Below are 21,380 nucleotides of genomic sequence, written 5' to 3'. Positions count from 1 at the left end.
ATATATATATATATATATATATATATATATATATATATATATATATACACTTGTATATATTCACCTCTCATTCTGCATTCTCCTTTCACATCTATTAGGAGGTGAGTAGCATGTTTTATCGTTAGTCCTCTGTAATCATGGTTGATCAGAGTTCCTAAAGTTGTTTATGTATACTATAATATTGTCATTATATAAATTGTTTTCCAGGTTCAAATCTTTTCACTCTGCATTAGTTCATATAAGTCTTCCACTTTGTCATTTCTTATAGCACAAAAGTATTCTGTAACATTTGTATGCCATAGCTTGTTCAGCCATTCTTAGTTGATAGGCATCCCCTCAGATTCCCATTCTATGTCACCTCCAAAAAGGTATAAATATTTTTGTACATTATTTGTTTTTCTTAGAAATAAACTATCTCTTAATTTATCCTCTCTAATTTCCTTTTCTTCTCCTTCCCTCCTGTTTCCCTGTTGAATGAAATGTATTTTTCTCCCCAACTGTGTGTGTGTGAATTTTTTGACAATTTTAGATAAGAATAAGGTTCAAGTGTCAGTCACTCCCCTTCCCTTTTTTCTTGTTTGTATAGAATTCTATTTGCACACACCCATCATGTGAGAATTCTCCCTAACCTTCCTTTTATTTCTTCCCCAACATACTCCTTTTCTCCTCTTTTTCTACTCTTTAAGATCATTAAGACATAATGGAACCATTCTCAGGCCTTCTCTAATTTAATTTGTTCTGTGTATTCTGATGATGCTAGGGTTCATAAGGTATACATGTATTATCTCCCCATATTTGACTGTAAGCAGTTTATCCTTGTTTAGTCTTTTATCATTGTTCATTCATGTTTACTTTTTAATGTTTCTCTTAACCTCCTGAGTTTGCATTCTAAAGTTTCTACACAGTTCTGGTCTTTTTCCTTTTCCTCAGGAATGCTTAGAAATCAGCTATTTCGTTGTCAATTTTTTTCCCCTGTATATTCAGTTTTTCTAGTTAAGTTATTCTTGGTTGTAAGCCCATGTTCTTTACCTTCTAGAATATTATATTCTAAGCTCAACACTTCTTCACAATGGTGACTGCTAAATCATGTGTGATCCTGACTGTGACTCCTTGGTAATCTTGAATCCTTTCTTTTTGGCTACATAAAAACAGTTTTCAGAAGCCTAGGATTTAGGCTGTAATAAACTTGGGAGTTTTCATTTTAAGGTATCTTTCAGGAGGTTATGTGTAGATTTGTTCTATTTTACTTTGCCTTCTTCTAAGAGGTCTAGACACTTTTTCTTTTACGATTTCTTGAAATATGATGTTTTAGCTCTTTTTTGTTCTCATTTTGGTCTGTTCCAATTTTCAGGGAGTTTGTTCCTTGGGCAGAGTTTTGTATCATTTTGCCAAATTCTTAATTTCTTTTCCAGTTATTTTTTCCAAATCAGATTTCTGTTCCAGTTTGTTCTTCTACCTCTCTAATTTCATTTATAAAAACATCTTTAAACTCTTTTAAAACCTTTGCTTCATCTTTTCCAGGAGTTCTAGTTGAATTTGTGCCTAAGCTGTGGCTTTCTTTGAGGCTTTGCCTGGAGATGCTTTGTAATCATTCTCTTCTTTGGGGTTTATGTCTTGAGCATCCCTATCACCATAAAAGGTTTTTATGGTATAATTCTTTCTTTTTGTTTACCCATTCTCCCAGACTACTTATGGCTTCTGACTTCAGATTTGATGTTAGGGCTTCAGGTTCTGCACATTTCTGGAGGGAAGTTGTCTGGGCTGGTCCTGCTACTATTTTCTTGGGCTGTGGAATATTATATTTTTTCCAGGCTCTCAGGAATAGTGCAGACTGGAAACCTATACACTTTCCTTGCTCCTAGAGTTGTCTGATCTAGGGCAAAGTCTGATCACTGCCCCCTTTCTCTGAGCTTTGCAAGTTCCTGAGCTGGGTTTGGGTCTGAGCAACAGTAGACTGCTATTGAACTCAGCCCCTATTAGCCAGCTGGAAAGCTCTATTGGGTCAGACTGACAAACTTCTTTGGCTTGGTATTCCTGTCCTGGTTATGCCACTGCAGGTTTCAGATTGAGTAAGAAGCTAGTACTGAGGCCCTGATCCTCTCCTTTCCCCTGGATCCATGTGCCTAAGAGGTGCCATGCCAAGGTAAGGACTGGTTGTGGGCCCTACATTATGCAGCGATCAAGGAGCAAGTTCAGAAGCAGCAGAGGTGTGGCTCAGACCTCCTCAAGAGGAGAGCAGGGTCTCAGTATCAGCTTATTGCTCAATCCTTGTTAGTCATATGTAGATGTATATGTATCTTATCTATTTCATGTGGTAGTTGCATGATACCTAGCATTCATGTATCATCATAGCTTATCTCTGAGTCAGGTAGATGCCAGATATTTGAGTAAAATGTAGGCAAGCCTATATATTCTCTATATCAATCAACAAATACTTAGAGACTTATAATGTGCAAGGTACCATGGTAGACATGTAAACAGGGAGTTGGATTATATCATTTCTAAGGTTCTAGCTCTCACATTCAGATTCTGAATATAAGATATAGCCCTTATCTTTAAGAAATTAATAATTTAATTGGGAAAATAAGACATAGGTTTAGAGAATATTAACTAGAAATATTGGGCAACAAATGATAAGTGGCAGATAGTTGTATGGATAGGAAATGCTATAGGAGCTCCCTGGATGAAATAATTTCTGGTTGGCTGAGGTTCCTGAGAAGATTGGTTAACTTCACAAAGAAGTCAGCACTTGAACTGGACCTTAAAGAATGGATAGAATGTTTTTTAGGTATAACAGAGGGGAAGACATTCTGTTTGAGGAATTTAGCATGAGCAAAGGCTATTATGGAAGGAAAATAAAATATTTAATAGATTGTTGACTAATAGATGTTGTCAGCTATAGCAAAGAGTTTATGTTGGGAAGTGTAATTGGGAGAAAAGTCTAAAAATTAGGATATAATTAGGCCAAAAAAATCAGGATTTAATTGTTAAAAAGTTCAAAACATTGAAAGAAATGATGCAAAAGACTGCAGTTATACTATTGGGAAATTGTATATTGATATTAATGGATCTTTACTGTAAAACCTCAGTTATATAATTGATTTCATAATTTGGGGGGATTATCCATTATAAAATCATCCCTTAAAGTGGTGGGGAAATGGACACAAATTTTAAAATACTAAACGGAGTTTGTGGTTTATGCTAGAGAAGGCAGGAGTAAGCAGAGGAGTGATATGGCCATATTATAGATAGGGAGGAAATCATGGCTAAATTATTTAACTGGAATTTAGAGATAAATAGTATTAATTAAGATGGAGTTGAAAGGTAAGGCATTACCAAACTGTAAAGAGTCTTGAAAGCCAGAAGAGAATTTATACTTTACTCAGGGAAGCCACTTAAGATCTTTGGGCTATCTGCATGATAGCCCTTCCCATAGCTGAAAACAGTTATGTTGCCCCCCAGGTTCTTCCAGGCTAAACATAATGTGTTCCCACTACAACTTCAAGACCCTTCACCATCCAAGTTACCCTCCTCTGGTCACTTTCTAAATTGTCAGTGCCCTTCCTAAAATGTGATGTTCAGAAGTAAACATTTATAAGACTCCTGATGTGGTCTGACTAGGGAAAAGTACAGAAGAGCTATTGCTTCATTGTTCCTAGCATAGTAAAAATCACCCCAGATAGCTTGAGAAAGCCTTTTGACATTTTGAGTTAATTACAGTCCGCCCTCTGCTCCTGCCCCAACTAGTAATAATAAAGAACTTTTTCAGTGTAATATGATAGGAAACAATTACGGAAACTATATCAGTAAAACAATACATTTTCTACCTTGTAATCTTTATCAGAGCTCCACAAACATCTTTGCTTAACTAAGCTACTTTGTTGTTGTTTTTATAGAAAGTATTACTTGTCTCCAAAGTGAATTAAATTAGTCCTTTATGGCAAAATCCCATTTTTTAGGAATTTGGAAATACTATAATTATAGACAATTGTTGATGGAGGCATCATAATGATTATTTCATTAAATATTTGGTATGTTTCCACTACCTTTAGCAAAAGTGATGGTCACTAGCACTAGCTTTGAGAAGCTTACAATCTAATACACGTGGTGGAGGATTTTGTCAAAGGACATGGAGCAGAAAAATTAGGTTAAAGATTTTAGGGGTAGTGTTTTCTTTATGGGGGACATTTGATTTTGGTTGTTTCATGATTCTTTCCATTTATATTATTGTAGTCATTGTATATATTGTTTTCCTGGTTCAGATTACTTTCCTTTGTATCAATTCATATTAATCTTTGCATTTTTTTCTGTATTCATCATATACATTGTTGGTATTCATTGTTTCTTACAGCACATTAATATTTTACTCATATGCTACACAATTTGTTTATCCATTCTGAGTCAATGGGCATCCATTTGTTTCCAGTTCTTTGTTATCACAAAAAGTGCTACTGTAAAATTCTTTTTTTGGGGGGGGGGGCGGTTAAGTGACTTGCCCAAGGTTACACGGCCAGTTATTTCTGGGTTTGGTGCTAAGTATCAGAGCCCGGATTTGATCCTAGGTCATCCTGACTCTGGGGCTGGTGCTCTTACTATGCTACCTGGCCTCCCCTGCTGTAAAATTAAGTGTATACAAAGTATTCCTTTTTATTCGTGACTTTCTTGATGGAAGTATATACGCCTAGCAGTGGAATCTCTGGGTCAAAAGGATATGGATATTTAAATCACTTTATTTCCATAATTTCAAATTGCTTTAGGAAATAGTTCTACCATTTCCCAGTTCCACCAACAATGTATTAGTGTGCCTGTCCTTTCATGATCCCTCCAACACTGACTTGCCATTTTTTTGGTGGTTTTTTTTTTTTTTTTTGGATGGGGGAAGGCAGGGCAAGGGGGTTAAGTGATTTGCCCGTGGTCACACAGCTAGTTAAGAGTCAAGTGTCTGAGGCTGGATTTGAACTCAGGTCCTCCTGATTCCAGGGCCAGTGCTCTATTCATTGTGCCACCTAGCTGCCCCATTTTTTGGTTATTTTTGCTGATTTGCAGGGTGTGAGGTAGTGAAACTTCAGGGCTGTTTTTATATTTTTGATTTTTTCAAGTGGTGGTGAATACTTTGCAGTTCTTTTCACAACTGTACATTTCATTTGACCCTTTATCTATTGGGGAATGACTATTGGAGGGAGAGAGAGAGAGACTGTAGTGTGTGTGTGTGTGTGTGTGTGTGTGTGTGTGTGTGTTTTGGAGGGCAATTGGGGTTAAGTGACTTGTCCAAGGTCACATTGTGTTAAGTGTCTGAGGCCGGATTTGAACACAAGTCCTCCTGACTCCAGGGCTGGTGCTCTATTCACTGTACCACCTACCCACCCCATGTATGTATTTTTTATATATCTTTGATACCAAATCCTTATCAGAGAAATTTGATACGAAGATTTTTTTTCCTTATTCTACCACTATCTCATCCAAGATGCATTGTCTGCTTAGAACCTTTTTAGTTTTGTTTTTTTTTTTTTTTTTTTTTACTTTTTTTGTTTCAAGTTTTCGAATTTAACCTTTTTTTTTTCCTTTGGTCTTGTTTGGCTAGTAATATATCTCCTACCATTACTATGAAGAGATATATGATGTTACTCTTACAATTTTTTTTTAATAGTTTAATCTTTAATTTTAAGGTTGCTTATCTATCTAGAATGAATTATGGAATATGGTACAGGGTGTTGGTCTATCATCTGCTGTACTGCTTTCCAATTTTCCTAGCAGTTTTTAATCAAATAATGAGTTTTTCCCTAGGTAATTTATGTTTTCCACTTTATCAAACTCTAGTTTGAGTTACGTTGTTTCTGAATCTCCCTTGTCTAGTCTGTTTCTTTGATTTATTTCTCTGTTCTTTAAGCAATACCAGAAGATTTTGATGCTTAGTGCTTTATAATATAGTTTGAGGTCTGAAAGTGCTATTCTGCCTCATCCCTTATTCTTTTTATCATTTCCCTTTATAAAACTAGATCTTTCTTTTTTTCCAAATGAATTTTGTGATTACTTTAGTATGTCCTTGGTAATTGGCATAGCATTAAAAGTGTAAATTAATTTTGGTAGTATTATCATTTTTATTATATTGGCACGAGTTTTTATTCCTTTCTTCAAGGAGCATTTTGTAATTGTATATATACAAATCTATTGTATACTTTGGGAGGTTGATCCCCAGATATTTTGTGCATTTTGTAGTCTTTTGTTTTCCTTTCTATTATGACTTTTTGTGTTTTTTGATTGTTATATAGAAATGCTTTTAATTTTTGAGAGTGTATGTCATTTCATCTTTAAATTTTTATAGTGTTTGAAACAAGGAATCTTTTTTTTTGCTTTTTGGAGGGGGGAGGCAGGGCAATTAGGGTGAAGTGACTTGCCCAAGGTCACATGGCCGCCAGTAAGTAACAAGAGGAATCTTTAGAAGATGTTAAGTCATTAGAAAAAATAGCCTCCATAAGGGCATCCCATAATCATTAATGACATTTTACTTATTTCTCTTCCTCTTTTGACCTTTGTCCCTGTGCAAATTAGCTTTGAAGTATGCAGAAGATTTTTTTTTGGAGGGGGAATTGGGGTTAAGTGACTTGCCCAAGGTCACACAGTGCTCTCTATTCACTGCGCCACCTAGCCACCCCAACAGACAATTTATATTATATATTTATATTATACTTGACCTGAGTCTACCCAGATATAAAAAATTGTTTTGAGTTGTTAGCGGTGATAATTACAAGCCTATAATAGAGTTCAGAGGGCTTTGGGGCAAAGAAAGCTAGTAATATTTAATTTTAGGAATTTGCCTCTTATTATTTAAAACATTTTTAAACTATTATTTTTCTTTCAGGTAACAAATATACCTTGGAAACAAGACCAACCCAAGAAGGTATTGATGTAAGACAAGAATTACTGAAATTCCATTCTACTTATTACTCATCCAACTTAATGGCTATTTGTGTGCTGGGCCGAGGTAAGCATTCCAGAAACTTAGGGAAGAACAAGATAATATAAGTAATATTATGGATTTAAAAAATATTTCTCAAAGTGACCTATTTCTTTTAAAAGTAAATATTGGTTAGAACAAGTAGAGAGTATTCAAAATGAAATATGGTAGAATTTGGAACCCACTTTATTTGTAGTTATTTATGTCCAAGTTGAATTTGAAAGAAGTTATACATGCTTAAAGCAAACACAGATGTTTTAGTTCCCCCACAATGAAAGTACTACTTTTGGCTAGCCAGGCTTTGGTTTTCATTTTTGTGGTATAGACCTCATAACAACTGACCCTGGCTTACATATACCACTTAAAGGATTAAGGAAAGAGATTCCGTTAGAACACATTTTTTGCTCATTCCTCTATTGGGACTGTTAACATTGACATGACACATTTAGGAAGGAAGAAGAAAGCTATTCTCCCCCACCTTCTATGGTGTGCACAGAGGTACTCATTGTGCTACCATCACATGGAGTTTTTTTAATGTCTTTTTTCCTTTCTGGTACCCAAAACTTTTTTGTTAGAAGTAGCATGGAGGGGCGGCCAGGTAGCACACCGAGTAAGAGCACCGGCCCCAGTGTCGGGATGACCTGGGGATTGAATCAGGGCTCAGATACTTAGCACCACACCCAGAAATAACTGGCTGTGTAACCTTGAGCAAGTTACTTAACCCCAATTGCTTTAAAAAAAAAAAAAGAAGTAGCATGGAGTAAGTACCATACTTAATGTTTTGGCTCTGCCACTTCCTGTTTGTGTTACCTTGGGCAAGTATATGATTAATTCTCAACTTCAGTTTCCTCCTGTACAAAATGGAGGATCTTTTTTATTTCCTGCCTTTTAGGATTATAATAAGGATCAAATGAAAGGATGCATCTAAAATACTTTATAATTATAAAATATTATGTAAACATAAGATGTTATTTACTTTAATATTGCTGCTTTCAGGGAAAAAGAGAAAGGAAATTGGTCCAATACACTGTATTATAAAGGGCTTAATTATTAGGACTATCTGCCTATGCTTTGAGTTAGGAGTCAGCCCAGTATAACTTACTACTTTATTTGAATCTCCACAGCACTGAGTCTTACAGGGTCAGTTCCCTTTGTACTCATTATTGAGACTTACTTGTCATTTTGGTTACACAGCTCTCTGGTGACATTTTTTATGCTGCTTCTGCACAGTTCTTCATTGCTTATATGTTGTAGCCTACTCCTACTCACCTGCACCTTTCAGTTTCCTTTCGAGTAATGTTCAACTTCAACTGTTTCAGAGACTGGTATACCAGGCCTTATGTGGAATCATCCCATATAGCATCACTGAAAGAAAACTCTTATAAATGGTGATGGTCCTTCATTTGAAGGATAAACTTGTGTCCATTAAAAGCATTCCGTTTACTTTATATACAAATTTTTAAAAAAAGAATTAAGAGGTAATGGGTGTCATGTTGTAGAAAGAATATTGATATTAAAACCAGAAGGCCAGGGCTCCAGCTCTAGCCTACCCATTAGTTAGCCCAATTTTCTCATTTTTAAAATGAAAAGTTTCAACTGGAAGATCTCCAAGATCCCTTTCTCATCTGTAATAATCTGTGATTTTATAAATCACCTTTCTAGATGTAACTGTAGTTCGAATAAATATACATTGTTGATTTTATGTGTTCTAAAGGCACATTTTCAAGTATATTTCATTGTGTGTTATAAACTGGACTAATAGGAATTGTTATGGAAATGTAAAACATTCATCTGGCCCCAGGGGAAATTTTTTTATCTGAACCAAATCCTCACTGATCGTGCATGGCAGATGTTGATATGGTCCATTCCATTAATAATCTCATTTTGGGAGTATATTTTCTTAAAATTACAATCAAAGTGATCGTGACTTTAAGAGATTTTTTTTTATGTGAAATTTTTTTATGGGCATTATAAGACTCTGTCAAGTACTTGTTAATTAGTCTTTGGGTAAGATTTTTTTTCATATGAGGAATATGAAGAAGCAGACATTTTTTATTTCTGTCATTTTAGAAAATCTCAGCACTGTTTCCCTCCACTTTCCTGTGTTTTCCTATTATCCTATAATTTCCTATATCCTATTCCTAATATCCTATATTTCCTATTATTCCTATAATCCACACCCTCCCCCCATCCTACCCCTACCCGTATAAGCATGACAGCAAACCCTACCTATCCCTAGACTCACTTTCTTCCTGGTCTTCAAGTTTAACCAGAAGGTTGGCCATGGTCACATGACTGCTACTTGACTACGTCTTTCAGGATCCTGGGGATCACACTAATATGTATGATCTAATCATCACTGGAGCTGCTGAAGCCTTACCAGGCTGGTTCCCATTCATTCAGTACTTGACTTCTGAGTATGAAGACCATGACATCTTCTCTTCTCTAGACTAAGGATCTTCACTTAACCATTCCTCTCTCAGCATAGCCTTCTTGTCTCTTGACACATTCAAGTTTATCATTGTCCTTCTCTATTTGTCTCACCTGGAACTGAATGGAACATTCTAAATGTGATATGATCCTATTACCTCCTCAGAACACTGTGCTTACATTAATGTAGCCTCATGGAGAAGAGCCAGTGATGTAGTGAACAGAGTCAGAAAGACCTGGAGGGATTCAAATTCTGCCTCTGACATAGACTTAGTTGTGTGACTGAGGACTTAACCTGTCAGTACCCTAGACAACTTTCTAAGGCGAAAAGTTACAGACTAAATGCCAGTCCAGATTATTGCAAGGAGTTTCTCTCTCCTAACATCTAGACTCTCATGTCCAAAACTGAATTTGTTGGCTTTTCCTCCATCCTTCTGAATTTCCTATTTTTGTTCAGGACACTACTGTCCCCTCACTCACCTAGGCTCACAGCCTAGATATCATCTTCAGCTCCTCATTCTCTTTCATTCCCCATATCAAGTTTGTGGCCAAGTCCTTCATAACATCTTTTATGTATATGCCCCCTGCTCTTTTCTCACACTGTAGACCCTTATCACCTCATGCCTGAACTATTACAGTGGCTTGCTTGCTTGGTCTTCCTGACTCAGAACTCTCTACTCCAGTCTATCCCCCACTTAGCTGTGAAATTAATATTAAAAAAGCCCAGATCTGACCATATTACCCCACTCTTCAATAAACTCTGATGATTCCTTATCACTTCAAGGATCAAATATAAAGTCCTCATTTAGCATTCAAAACCCTCCATAATTTGCCACCTTCCCACATTTCCAGTCTTCTTACCTCTTCCTCCTAACCCTTCTGTTCACACTCTGTGATCCAGTGACATTGACCTCCTGGCTGTTCCTCAAATTCAAATTCTCCAGACTTTGGAGATTTTCACTGTCTGTTCCTCATATCTGGAATTCTCTCCCTCCTCATCTTCATCACCTGTCTTCCCTGGTTTCTTTCAGATCTCATTTTAAAATCCCATCCTTTATGAGAAGCCTTTCCTGATTCCCTTTGGTACTAGTCCCTTCTCACTATTGATTATTTCTCATTTGTCCTGTTTATATCTTGTTTGTACATTTTTGTTTTATGTTGTCTTCCTATGAGCTTCTCAGAGCTCCAATTGATTTTTGCTTTTGTTTATAACTCTAAAGTTAGTGCAAATACATGGCCATAGCTGGCACTTAATAAAGGCTTATTAACTAGATGTTTTAAGAATTTTTTCATGTTTCTGGCTCATGTAAAAAACTCTTATTAAATAAACTCAGTTTAAATAAACCCTTGGGTTCAATTGCTAGTTGCCTTTATCATATTTTGTACAGTAATTTTTTTTTATTCTAAACACAGGACCTTAGATCCATCACTTAAATTTCATTTTGGTTCATTGTTTAGGCCTTTTGAAATAATTTTGGGTTTTGCTTCTGTCATCTCTTGTTTTTAAAAGTTATGACCTTGCACTATAGATTTGCCTGCTTCCCAGAGTTGTTTGTTGGAATGTTTCAGGTCTTATACCAGTCTTTAAAGCCACCAAGATCCTCCATGCCTGGGTTGTCACAGAGTTTATAAATTGCCATCTGGCCCATGTTTCGCTACCTTGTCTGTAAGGATCGCCAGAAATGGTTTTCAGATCCCGTCTGCAAAATTTATATATCTTTATCATGTGTCTTACTGAAAACATGAAATAAGGCTAATTTGACTTGATTTACTCTTAATAGATTTTTATCAAGGACTAATTGGTATCAAAGTTATTAATTTTTGAAATTAATCTTTTCAACTCTTAATATTACCTTATTTTAAACTCCATTTTATCCTTTTATGTTTTGGTAGCATCTTCTATGCTTTGTGATTTGTAGAAGTAATTTTGAGAGGCCATATCTACAGTTTTTTTCCTCCAGTATCCATAAATGCAGAATGTATGCCTCTGGAAAATCAAATCTTCTAAGACAGTTAAATGTGTTTATATTGGTTCCTAACTTATCTTGGACTTCAGTTACCTCTTAACCTTGTTTGTATTACCTATTCCAGTTTGTAAACTGTTCTTGGTAAAGGAGATAGAAACAATAGTAGGACTTGAGTTTTTTTATTCTCCCTATGTCATCTTCCCTAAGGGGTCAGTCTGTCCTTTCTTATTCTTATTCCAAACAACTATTTTTTTTTTCAAAAGGTTTTTTTCGCTGGCTCTACCATTTTTAAGATTTGGTTCATTTTGGTCTTTAGCTTACCAGATAATTCTTTAGAACTATAATTACTAATTTTGGTGCTGGGTAGAGTACATGAAAAACACCTTCTTTGTAATTTATCATGTGAAAATAATACAAGGAGTAAAACATCTGTTGAATGGCAAATAGATGTGTTGGAATACTAGCCTACAAAAGAAGAGACCCTGGATAGCAGCAGCTGTGAGAAGGCCTGCGTCTTTGTGTCATTGACTCAGGGAGGAAGAGTGCTGTCTAGTAACTTCCTATTTTAACTAATTATTTTTGCTGATGAGGTACTAAGCTCATGTTGAAGGATTGTGGGTGCTGTCAAAATACAGGCAAAACAAATGTAATAATTATACAAGCTCTTCAAGTGTTCGTTTCACAGGTCTGTGCCCTCTAGTTGTGGATGATCTGGGGAAAAGATCTCAGTCATTCAGCTGTTGATAGGAAACTTATTTGTTCAAAGCTCTGAGGTTATGTATTCCTCTCACTTTATCTGTATGTTTTGTTATGCTAAAAAAAGTTTTTAGAGCCTACTGTTATTTTGAGGATATAACTCTGTTTCAATACAGTCACATGTGCTTTTGCTTTATAGTTTCTTATTAGGACTGAGATTTATGTTATGATTTTATTGGCTAAAATACCAGGTGTTCCTGATAATGACTAATTTAAGTCATGATTTGAATGGTTTGTTTTCTGCAGAGTCACTAGATGAACTGACTGAACTAGTTGTGAAACTGTTTTCAGAAGTAGAGAACAAAAATGTCCCATTACCAGAATTTCCAGAACACCCTTTCCAAGAAGAGCATCTTAGGGTGAGTAAATACATTTTTCTCTTAGACATGAGATTATAGGAATTTGGCTAGAGAAGAGTAGAAGAAAGATATCTCTTTTTGTACTATTATTTATAAAGCAGAATTTGGGTATATTTGATACTATGCTACAGTTAAAGTAATTGTATTGAGTGCAGTATGAAGAGAGTTCGGTAAATTGTAGTAGTTATTTTCCAGTGCCAAAAGTTTGAACTTTCTAACAATAATAACTTACTTTTTGATATTTAATATGATAAAATACCTTTACTTATATAATCTTATTTGATATGCACAACACCCTGATGAGGTAGATGGTAAAAACTTTATCCCCATTTTACAAATGAGTAAATTAAGATCCAAAAAAGTTGTGAAGTGCCTAGGGGTGGAACTGGAATTACAGGTCTCCACACCTCTTTGTCCAGTGCTCCTTTTGATTAATGAAGCAAGTTGAATTGCAAAGAAATTCTGCAAACATGATATCTCATTAATTTTATTCAATTTATAGTTGATATGAATTTGACATTTATATGTAATATTTAGTTTTCCCCAAAATTTTAGAATCATACAAATAGTCTTGTAGTAGATGAATATTAGATTCAGTGAGTTTTAGCTAGCCTAATGTCTCTTGTTTATTTTCAGCAACTTTACAAGGTTGTACCTATTAAGGACATTAGAAATCTATATGTTACATTTCCTATACCTGATCTTCAGAAATATTATAAATCAAACCCTGGTCATTATCTCGGTCATCTTATTGGACATGAAGGCCCTGGAAGTCTCTTATCAGAACTCAAATCAAAGGGTGAGTCTCTTGGTAGTCAACTTTTAGATATTAATTTCCCAACATGTGGATTATCACAGTTTTTAATTTTGCAAGTCATTTCTTTCCCAAGATTTCTATGAAGATTGCTTTGATACTTGACTAAATTTGAGATGTGATCTTTGGGGTTGGTAGAGTATATGTGTATACACACACACACACACACACATACATACATACATATATATATATATATATATTTTTTTTTTTTTTGCCTTTGGGAGGGCAATTGGAGTTGAGTAACTTGCCCAAGGCTACACGGCTATTTTTTTTTGTGGGGGTGTTAAGTGTCTGAGGCCCGAACTGAACTTGGGTCCTCCTGACTCTGGGGCTGGCACTTTACTCACTGCACCACCTAGCCGCCCCCATACATATATTTTTAAAATGTGTTTATTGGTGGTTTTTTTAGCATCATCTAAATTTCCCCCAATATTTCTTACCCATCTCCTCTCAAAAGAGTCATTCCATATTGTTAACGGATGTTTTTAAAGAAAAAGGAAAAAATTGGCAAAACTAATCACAGAAGCTTGAAAACATTATGAGTACTACATACAACCTCCCACTTTTTCAAAGGAGTGAGGTGTCTTGTGTCTCTTCTTTGAAGCCATGTTTATTCTTTATAAATTTTGCAACATTCATTTTTTGATTGTGTTGTGATTGTTTCCATTTATATTGTTGTAGTCTTTGTGCACATGACTCTTCTTGCTTTACTCTGCATCACTTCATACAGATCTTTCCACACTTATTTGAATTCATCATATTTATCATTTTTTACAGCCTTGTATATTCCTATATGTTCATGTACCACAATTTATTTATCATTCCACAGTAGATGGAAAAAATTCTTTGCCATCACAAGAAGTGTTGCTATAACTATATTGATGTATATGGTGACTTTCTTATTAATGACTCCCTTGGGTCTTAATCCTGTTAGTGAAATCTTGCTGTCAAAGATCATAGACATCTTAGTTACTTTATTTGCATACAGTAATTTCAAATTATTTTTCAAAATGATTGTACTGATTGGCAACTCCACCATTATTTTACAAGTATTCCTGTCTTTCTACAGCATCCTTAGAGGAGAGTATTTTGGGATGTTTGCTTTCTTTTTATTGTCTTGGAGTAGCTAAGCCTAGGGATTGAGGTTTTAATATTTTTTCATACCTTGAAATGAAAAGAAGATGGAAAGTAAAAGGTGAAACTCATACAATGTGATGTTGTTTCAATGAAGTCAGTAAGATGCAAGGTAATTTTTTATGTGTTTGGAGTGAGGAATGAATAGAATTATCCAAAAATAGCTTGGCTTGAGTTATAGCACTGAGTATACATTTGCTGTGTGTGTGTGTGTGTGTGTGTGTGTGTGTGTGTGTGTGTGTGTGTGTGTGTGTGTGTGTGTGTGTGTGTGTATGTGTGTGTGTATGTATTCCTTGGAGTCTATTGAATTGATTCTAGTCAATATTCTTTTTTATGTTGCTTTATTCAGTACCATTTTATAATATGCTAGTATAGGAACAGAGAAAGCAGAAGATGTGAATAATCTAGATTTGGAAAATTTAACTGTCTCTTGTTCTCTTGCCACCCTGAAAACTGGCAGAATAAGGTGTTGTGTTTTGTTTTGGAGGGGGGAAGGCAGTGCTATTGGGGTTAAGTGACTTCCCCAAGGTCACGTGACTAGTAAGTGTTAAGTGTCTGAGGCCGTTTGAACTCAGGTCCTTCTGCTTCCAGGGCCAGTGCTCTATTCACTGTGCCACCTAGCTGCCCCCAGAATAAGTTCTGATTGTGAGGAAGATGAAGAGAGAAAGAAGGGATGTTTTGAGTATAGGATACGACTCCTGTGGACAAATTTATACAGAAAGAAAGAATGCGTGTGTACACGCATGCCTGTGTGCGTGTATGTATATATGTATGATTTATACTAATAAAACAGTAATGGAATTTATCTACATTGAAAGCAGGAGAAAAGATCACATTGATTTCTTTTGTGCATTGCAGGTTGGGTAAACACTCTTGTAGGAGGTCAAAAAGAAGGAGCCAGAGGTTTTATGTTTTTCATCATTAATGTGGACTTGACTGAGGAAGGACTTTGTAAGTATTCTTTTTTTTTTTTTTTGGAGGGTGGAAGGCAAGGCAGTTGGGGGTAAGTGACTTGCCCAAGGTCACACACACAGCTATTAAGTGTTATGTGTCTGGCCCTGGATTTGAACTCAAGTCCTCCTGACTCCAGGGCCGGTGCTCTATTCACTGTGCCATCTAACCACCCCATGGGCTTTGTAAGTGTTACACCATTTGCTTTTGGTGAAAATTTATGTTACGTGGTTTCTCTCTTTTTACATTCTTATTCCATGAATATAATTTATATTGCAAATCTTTAAGCTCTCAAATTTCGGTACTTTACAAGTTTGCATTTCTAATTTTCCCATGAAACTTGGCCCTCTTGTCATAGGTATTTTTTTTAACTTGTAAGTGAAAACTATGACAATTCTTAGAAAATGTTAACCAATATTTCCAGTCTGAAGTGGGGCTGGTATGTAGCCCATGTTCTTAACTCCTTTCCCTTTTGCTTCTCATCTCCTTATGCTGGTATTCCTGGGGCTGTTGCTCCTGTAGCATCTCCTTTGAAACTTTATTGATTCCACTGGCCCAGAATGCCGCTTCACAGGAGTGCTTGGGCCCTGCCACCAATCGCTGGGAGGTGAGGACTTCATTTCTAAGAGGGACCATATTCTACTTGCCTTACTTTACCTTAGGAGTGGGCTCACGGATTTGAAGGATACAAGAACTGAACGATTTTTAAGTGTGCCCCTTTTTTCCAGTACACGTTGAAGATATAATTTTGCACATGTTTCAATACATTCAGAAGTTACGTACAGAAGGACCTCAAGAATGGGTTTTCCAAGAGTGCAAGGTACATTTGTTTCACCAATTTTTTTTAAGGAGCTTTTCTATATTTTACGAGCAATACATGTGAATTAATTTATAGATTGAAACTCATCAGTAACTCAGCTGAAATTTGAAATTGTTTTTTTTTTCTTTTCAATTTTGAATAGTGGTAGATGAGCTATAGTATTCTCTAAACCTTGTTGTTAGTTGCCTGACGCCCTGTTAGCTTATAACCTTCCCAAAGGGAAAGAAGGAACCAAAACCTCCTCCCAGAAGAAACCTAGTTTTTCCTGAATTGGTACCTCTCTATCCCTGTGCTTCTGTGGCCTGGCTATAAGTCACAATATCATTGGCAAATATAATAATTCTCTTAGTCTGCTTGATAAATATTTAGTAAATTACTGGTAAACTTTCAGGACCTTATATTGAAAAATAATAAAAACGTTTCAAATAACCAAAGGGGATAGCTTTCCTTTTTATCTCAAAATTTTATTACTAAAATGTGCCCTGCTCTTAAGAATGATTTTAAGTAGTAATGTGTGGAAATAGTCTGACTGTTGTATTATTTATTGTATGAAGCAAATGATGTTCATGCTTTAAAAAATGTGACTTCATTTTGAAGTATCCCTTTTGAGCTATTTGACTTAAATTAATAAAATCCATTTATTTTTAATGTGAGAGACATCTTTCCCTATGCATAATCTTGATCCCTGGAATCAGCTTAGACATCAACTTCTTTCTTTTTTTTTTTTTTAAAGCAGTCGGGGTTAAGTAACTTGCTCAAGGTTACACAGCCAGTTATTTCTGGGTGTGGTGCTAAGTGTCAGAGCCCAGATTCGATCCCAGGTCATCCTGGCACTGGAGCAGGTGCTCTTACTCGCTGAGCCACCTGGCCGCCCCTACTTCTTTCTTTTAACAATTGTATTAGAAGGGCTCTTTTCTTGGCCCACCAAGATCAGATTCTGTGCACCTAGTACATTCTGCATGATATTCTATTTTCTCACCACTTTTTTGTGTAATAGAGATCAATTTTCATTCAATTTTTGCTGTTTTGCTTTTTGTTATATGTTCTATAGGGTGAGCAGAGTTATTTCAGAAATTTAAAAGGTTATTTTCTCATCTGATTTTATGTGTCTGCATGATGTTTCCTCAAACACATATAAAATTACCTTAGACAGAAAAAGATGCTACTCAGAAAATCCGTAAAATTTAAAATGGAATAAAAGGTGTATGTACATAAGAATCAAAATACTACAGTAGGCTATTTATCAGAGTAGCTTTGCTGTGCCTAATTGGATTAATTTTCTGTTTTAGGATTTGAATGCTGTTGCTTTTAGGTTTAAAGATAAAGAGAGACCTAGAGGTTATACATCTAAAATTGCAGGAATACTGCACGTGAGTAATTTTTTAAAAATTGTGTGTGAGATGCTTTGGAGTAACATTAATTTTGATGATTTCATTTATTTCTGATACTGTATTTGAAGGGATTTATGGAAGATTTTATGAGGTTGTAGTATGAAACTTTTGAGTGACTGTTCAGTACAAAACTTTGGTATTCAGCAAATTTTTAACTTTCTGTATTTTGATTCTCTATATTCTCAGAAAAAAGTGATTTCCTACTGACTTTTTTTTAACTGTGTATATAAATTTCATAGTTGTTTTTTTTTTTAAAGAAATTGGGATTAAGTAACTTGCTCAAGGTTACACAGCCAGTTATTTCTGGGTGTGGTGCTAAGTATCTGAGCCCGGATTTGATCCCCAGGTCATCCCGACACTGGGGCCAGTGCTCTTACTCACTGTGCTACCTGGCTGCCCCATAAATTTCATATTTTCTGTATAAAAGTTTTATATATAATTCTAAAACAAATATCAGAGACAGTATGGCCTAATGGATAAGAGAGCTGGCCTTGGAGCCAGAAAGGCTTGGGTTCAGGTTGTGCTTCTTGATACCTAATGGCTGTGTGAAACTGACCAGGTCACTTAATCTGCTGATGTTCTGGGCATCTGAGGCTATGGAATTATAGAGAAAGGGCTGACCTGTGTTGTAGAAGGAATTTCTATATCTGGAAGTTCCATATGCCAGTGAAATCACAGATTCAGTACTGATTCCTATTTCAAAAAAGAAATAATCTGAAACAATTGGAGCTAAAACCCTTGTTTTTGTTTAAAAAATCCTAGAATATAGCTTGATTCTCATGTTGCCAGCAGTTTGTGACCAGAGGTGAGATGGTGTTGTGTCACCCTATTACCGGAATGGCCTAAGTCATCATCCTGGGAACTATGTATTCTTGTATCCTCAAGCTACAATTAAATATTCAACTGCTTATTTCAGGCAGGTCCATGATCTCAGAAAGACACATGTCCCAGTTTACCAAAAAGAATAGGAACTTTTTCAGAATGGTTACAATTTATAAAGACCTCTAGTATTCCCAAATTATATAGCAAAGCCTTTATCAGGCCTCTTTGAGGGGAGATTGATTTGAAGGAAACTTTTAGGGTTTTGGAGCAAACTAGATTAGGGTGGGACAAAAATTTGGATAATTGTTATTGTTGATCTTGGAAAATGGTTCAGATTAAGTACTCCCTTAAAATTATGGATCTGTTGTTCATCTAGTCCAATCCCCTCACTTCACAGATGAGGGAAATGAGGTCCAGAGATAATAAATGACTTGCCCAAATTTCAGAACTGGATTTTGAACCTGGGTCCTGTGTCTCCAAATTTAGTTCCAATTGTTAAAATCAAAATGTGATCTTAACCTTGTATACTTGTTTAGATTTCATCTATGTTCTCGTTTAGCTCAGTCCTTGGCCATTCTTACCTCTACCCTGCTTTAGGGAGGTGATTCACAGCAGTACAAAGTACTAGGGCTTACTGGTGCAGCAGTTTTTGCCCAGCAGGGGGGAGTATATCTCTAATTGATCTAGTCATTTAAAAAATGCCCTGTAGGTGCCAGCATTTTACCATCAAACTTTTCTTTCTAGAGCAGGCTCTGTCTTATCTGTCTCACATTTGTGTTCAAACAAGTGAAATGTTGTCTTAAGACAGACTAATTTGTGGGATTAACTCACAAAAACTGTCTAACATACAAAACCTCTCCAAACCATGGGAAGAAGAAAACTAGTATTTGAGAAACTTTTCTGTTGTGGGATAAAAAGTTAATGGAGAAAGTCAAACCAATTCAGCAAGCATTTGTTAAGGTTTTCTTTTGTGTCAGGTGCAGTGCTAAGCAAACACAGTTTCTACCCTCAAGGAACTCACAATCTAATGGGGGAAAGACAACATGCAAACAACCATGTACAAACAAGCTACCTGCAGGATAAATTTGGAGATAATCTCAGGGGGAAGGCAGTAAGATTAAGGATGTCTTAGAAAAACTTGCTGAAGCTGAGTTTTTAGCTGAGATTTCAGGGAAGCCAGGAGGTAGAGACAAGGAGAAGGAGCATTCCAGGCATGGGGGAAAATCAGTAGAAAGACAATGGAATCAGGAGGTGAGAAAAACCGAGGAGACCCAAGTCACTGGGTCATAGCATGCATGGAGTGGGCACCAAGAGTAGGGGAGCTGAGTTATGAGGAGCCTGGGAAGGTAACAGGAGCCACTGGAGTTTGATTAGGGGAATGACATGGTCAGAGCTGTTGGACTACTGAGCATGTGATGAACTAGATGGGGAAAAACTTGAAGCAGAACGACCAGCCAGAAGGCTTTTGAGGTATAGCCCAGGCGTGAGGTGATTAGTTAAGCCTGCACCAGAGTGTCAGAGCAGAGAAGGGAGTATATATATGAGAGATGCTGCAAAGATAGATGTTGCAGCAGTACTTGGCAATAGATTAAATATATAGAGGGTTTGGGGGGGAGGGAGAGTCAGGAGTAGAGGATGGATACCTGGGTTCCCAGCCAAGGCAATAAAGATGCCGTCAACAGTGATGGGGAAGTGAGGAGGGGGAAAAAGAGTGAATTTAGTGAAATAAAAATGTATTTATTGTGTATTTTTAAAAATATATTACTATTTAGTATCTAAAGACTTGTGTTTTCTTTTTAAAAGTATTATCCTATAGAAGAAGTGCTTGCAGCAGAATATTTGTTAGAAGAATTTCGCCCTGACTTAATAGAGATGGTTCTGGACAAACTGAGGCCAGAAAATGTTCGGTAAGTCATTTAGAGGATGACATGGTAGTAAATTATGTTTTAAAAGACCAATGAAAATCAAAATAATTTTCTAAGAGGAAACTTGTTTGTTCATCATTAATGAGTTATTTATATAATTCAGTTTGTATCAAACGTTCAATAAATACTTTATTAATAAAGTTTGAAAATAAATTGGCCAAAAAAAGTGATACAGTATTGTATTACCACATTAATTTAGCTATCGTTATCATTTTATCACCATTGGTATTTTAAGGATCATACTAAAAAAAAGTTGGTATGTGGGCATTTAAAAATGCTGTAGTGCAGGGCATCTAGGTGGTGCAATGAATAGAGCACCAGCCCTGGAGTCAGGAGGACCTGAGTTCAAATCCAGTCTCAGATATTTATACACACACACACACACACACACACACACACACACACACACACAAACTAGCCTTGTGACCTTGGGCAAGTCATTTAACCCCAATTGCCCTACCTTCCCTCCTCCAACACCGCCCACCCCCCAAATCAAGCTGACCATAATAGACGTTTGCAGTCTCATCTACAACCCCTTTAAAAAAAATGCAGTAGGGCGGCCAGGTAGCACAGCGAGTAAGAGTACCAGCTCCAGTGTTGAGAAGACCTGGAGATCGAATCCCGGGCTCAGACACTTAGCACCCACCCAGAAACACCTGGCCGTGTAACCTTGAGCAAGTTACTTAACCCCAATTGCTTAGGGGCGGCCAGGTGACTCAGCAAGTGGGAGCACCGGCTCCAGTGTCGGGATGACCTGGATCAAATCCGGGTTCAGATACTCGGTGCTACGCCCAGAAATGGCTGGCCATGTAACCTTGAGCAAGTTACTTAACCCCTAAAAAAAAAAATGCAGTAGTGCCTCTGTTGATCTGTAATTGTGGGAAATCTGGGATTCCATATGAATATTTTAGAACTAAACAAAAACTTAACCCCTTCTGTGCCCCATTTTACTTTTTTGGGGGGGAGGGCGATTGGGGTTAAGTGACTTGCCCAAGGTCACACGGCATGTGTGTGTGTGTGTGTGTGTGTGTGTGTGTGTGTGTGTGTGTGTGT

General features: G+C 36.5%; 1 protein-coding gene across 6 annotated transcripts in view; it reads left to right on the top strand.

Annotated features, from left to right (window-relative positions):
* Nucleotides 1-21,380, top strand: part of IDE (insulin degrading enzyme) — a 416,199-nt gene that overhangs the window by 349,126 nt on the left and 45,693 nt on the right. For all 6 annotated transcript variants that reach the window (XM_069099238.1, XM_069099239.1, XM_069099236.1 and 3 more), the window contains 7 exons: nucleotides 6,860-6,982; nucleotides 12,355-12,467; nucleotides 13,104-13,266; nucleotides 15,277-15,369; nucleotides 16,098-16,189; nucleotides 17,479-17,559; nucleotides 20,206-20,309. In XM_069099238.1, coding sequence (XP_068955339.1) covers nucleotides 6,860-6,982; nucleotides 12,355-12,467; nucleotides 13,104-13,266; nucleotides 15,277-15,369; nucleotides 16,098-16,189; nucleotides 17,479-17,559; nucleotides 20,206-20,309 — 769 coding nt within the window. The remainder of the gene's footprint in view (nucleotides 1-6,859; nucleotides 6,983-12,354; nucleotides 12,468-13,103; nucleotides 13,267-15,276; nucleotides 15,370-16,097; nucleotides 16,190-17,478; nucleotides 17,560-20,205; nucleotides 20,310-21,380) is intronic.

This window comes from Petaurus breviceps, unplaced genomic scaffold, assembly GCF_028583685.1.
Source record: "Petaurus breviceps papuanus isolate PSGF00001 unplaced genomic scaffold, PetGlider_PUasm1.0 37, whole genome shotgun sequence".
NCBI lineage: Eukaryota > Metazoa > Chordata > Mammalia > Diprotodontia > Petauridae > Petaurus > Petaurus breviceps.
This window is presented reverse-complemented; position numbering and strand designations above follow the sequence as displayed.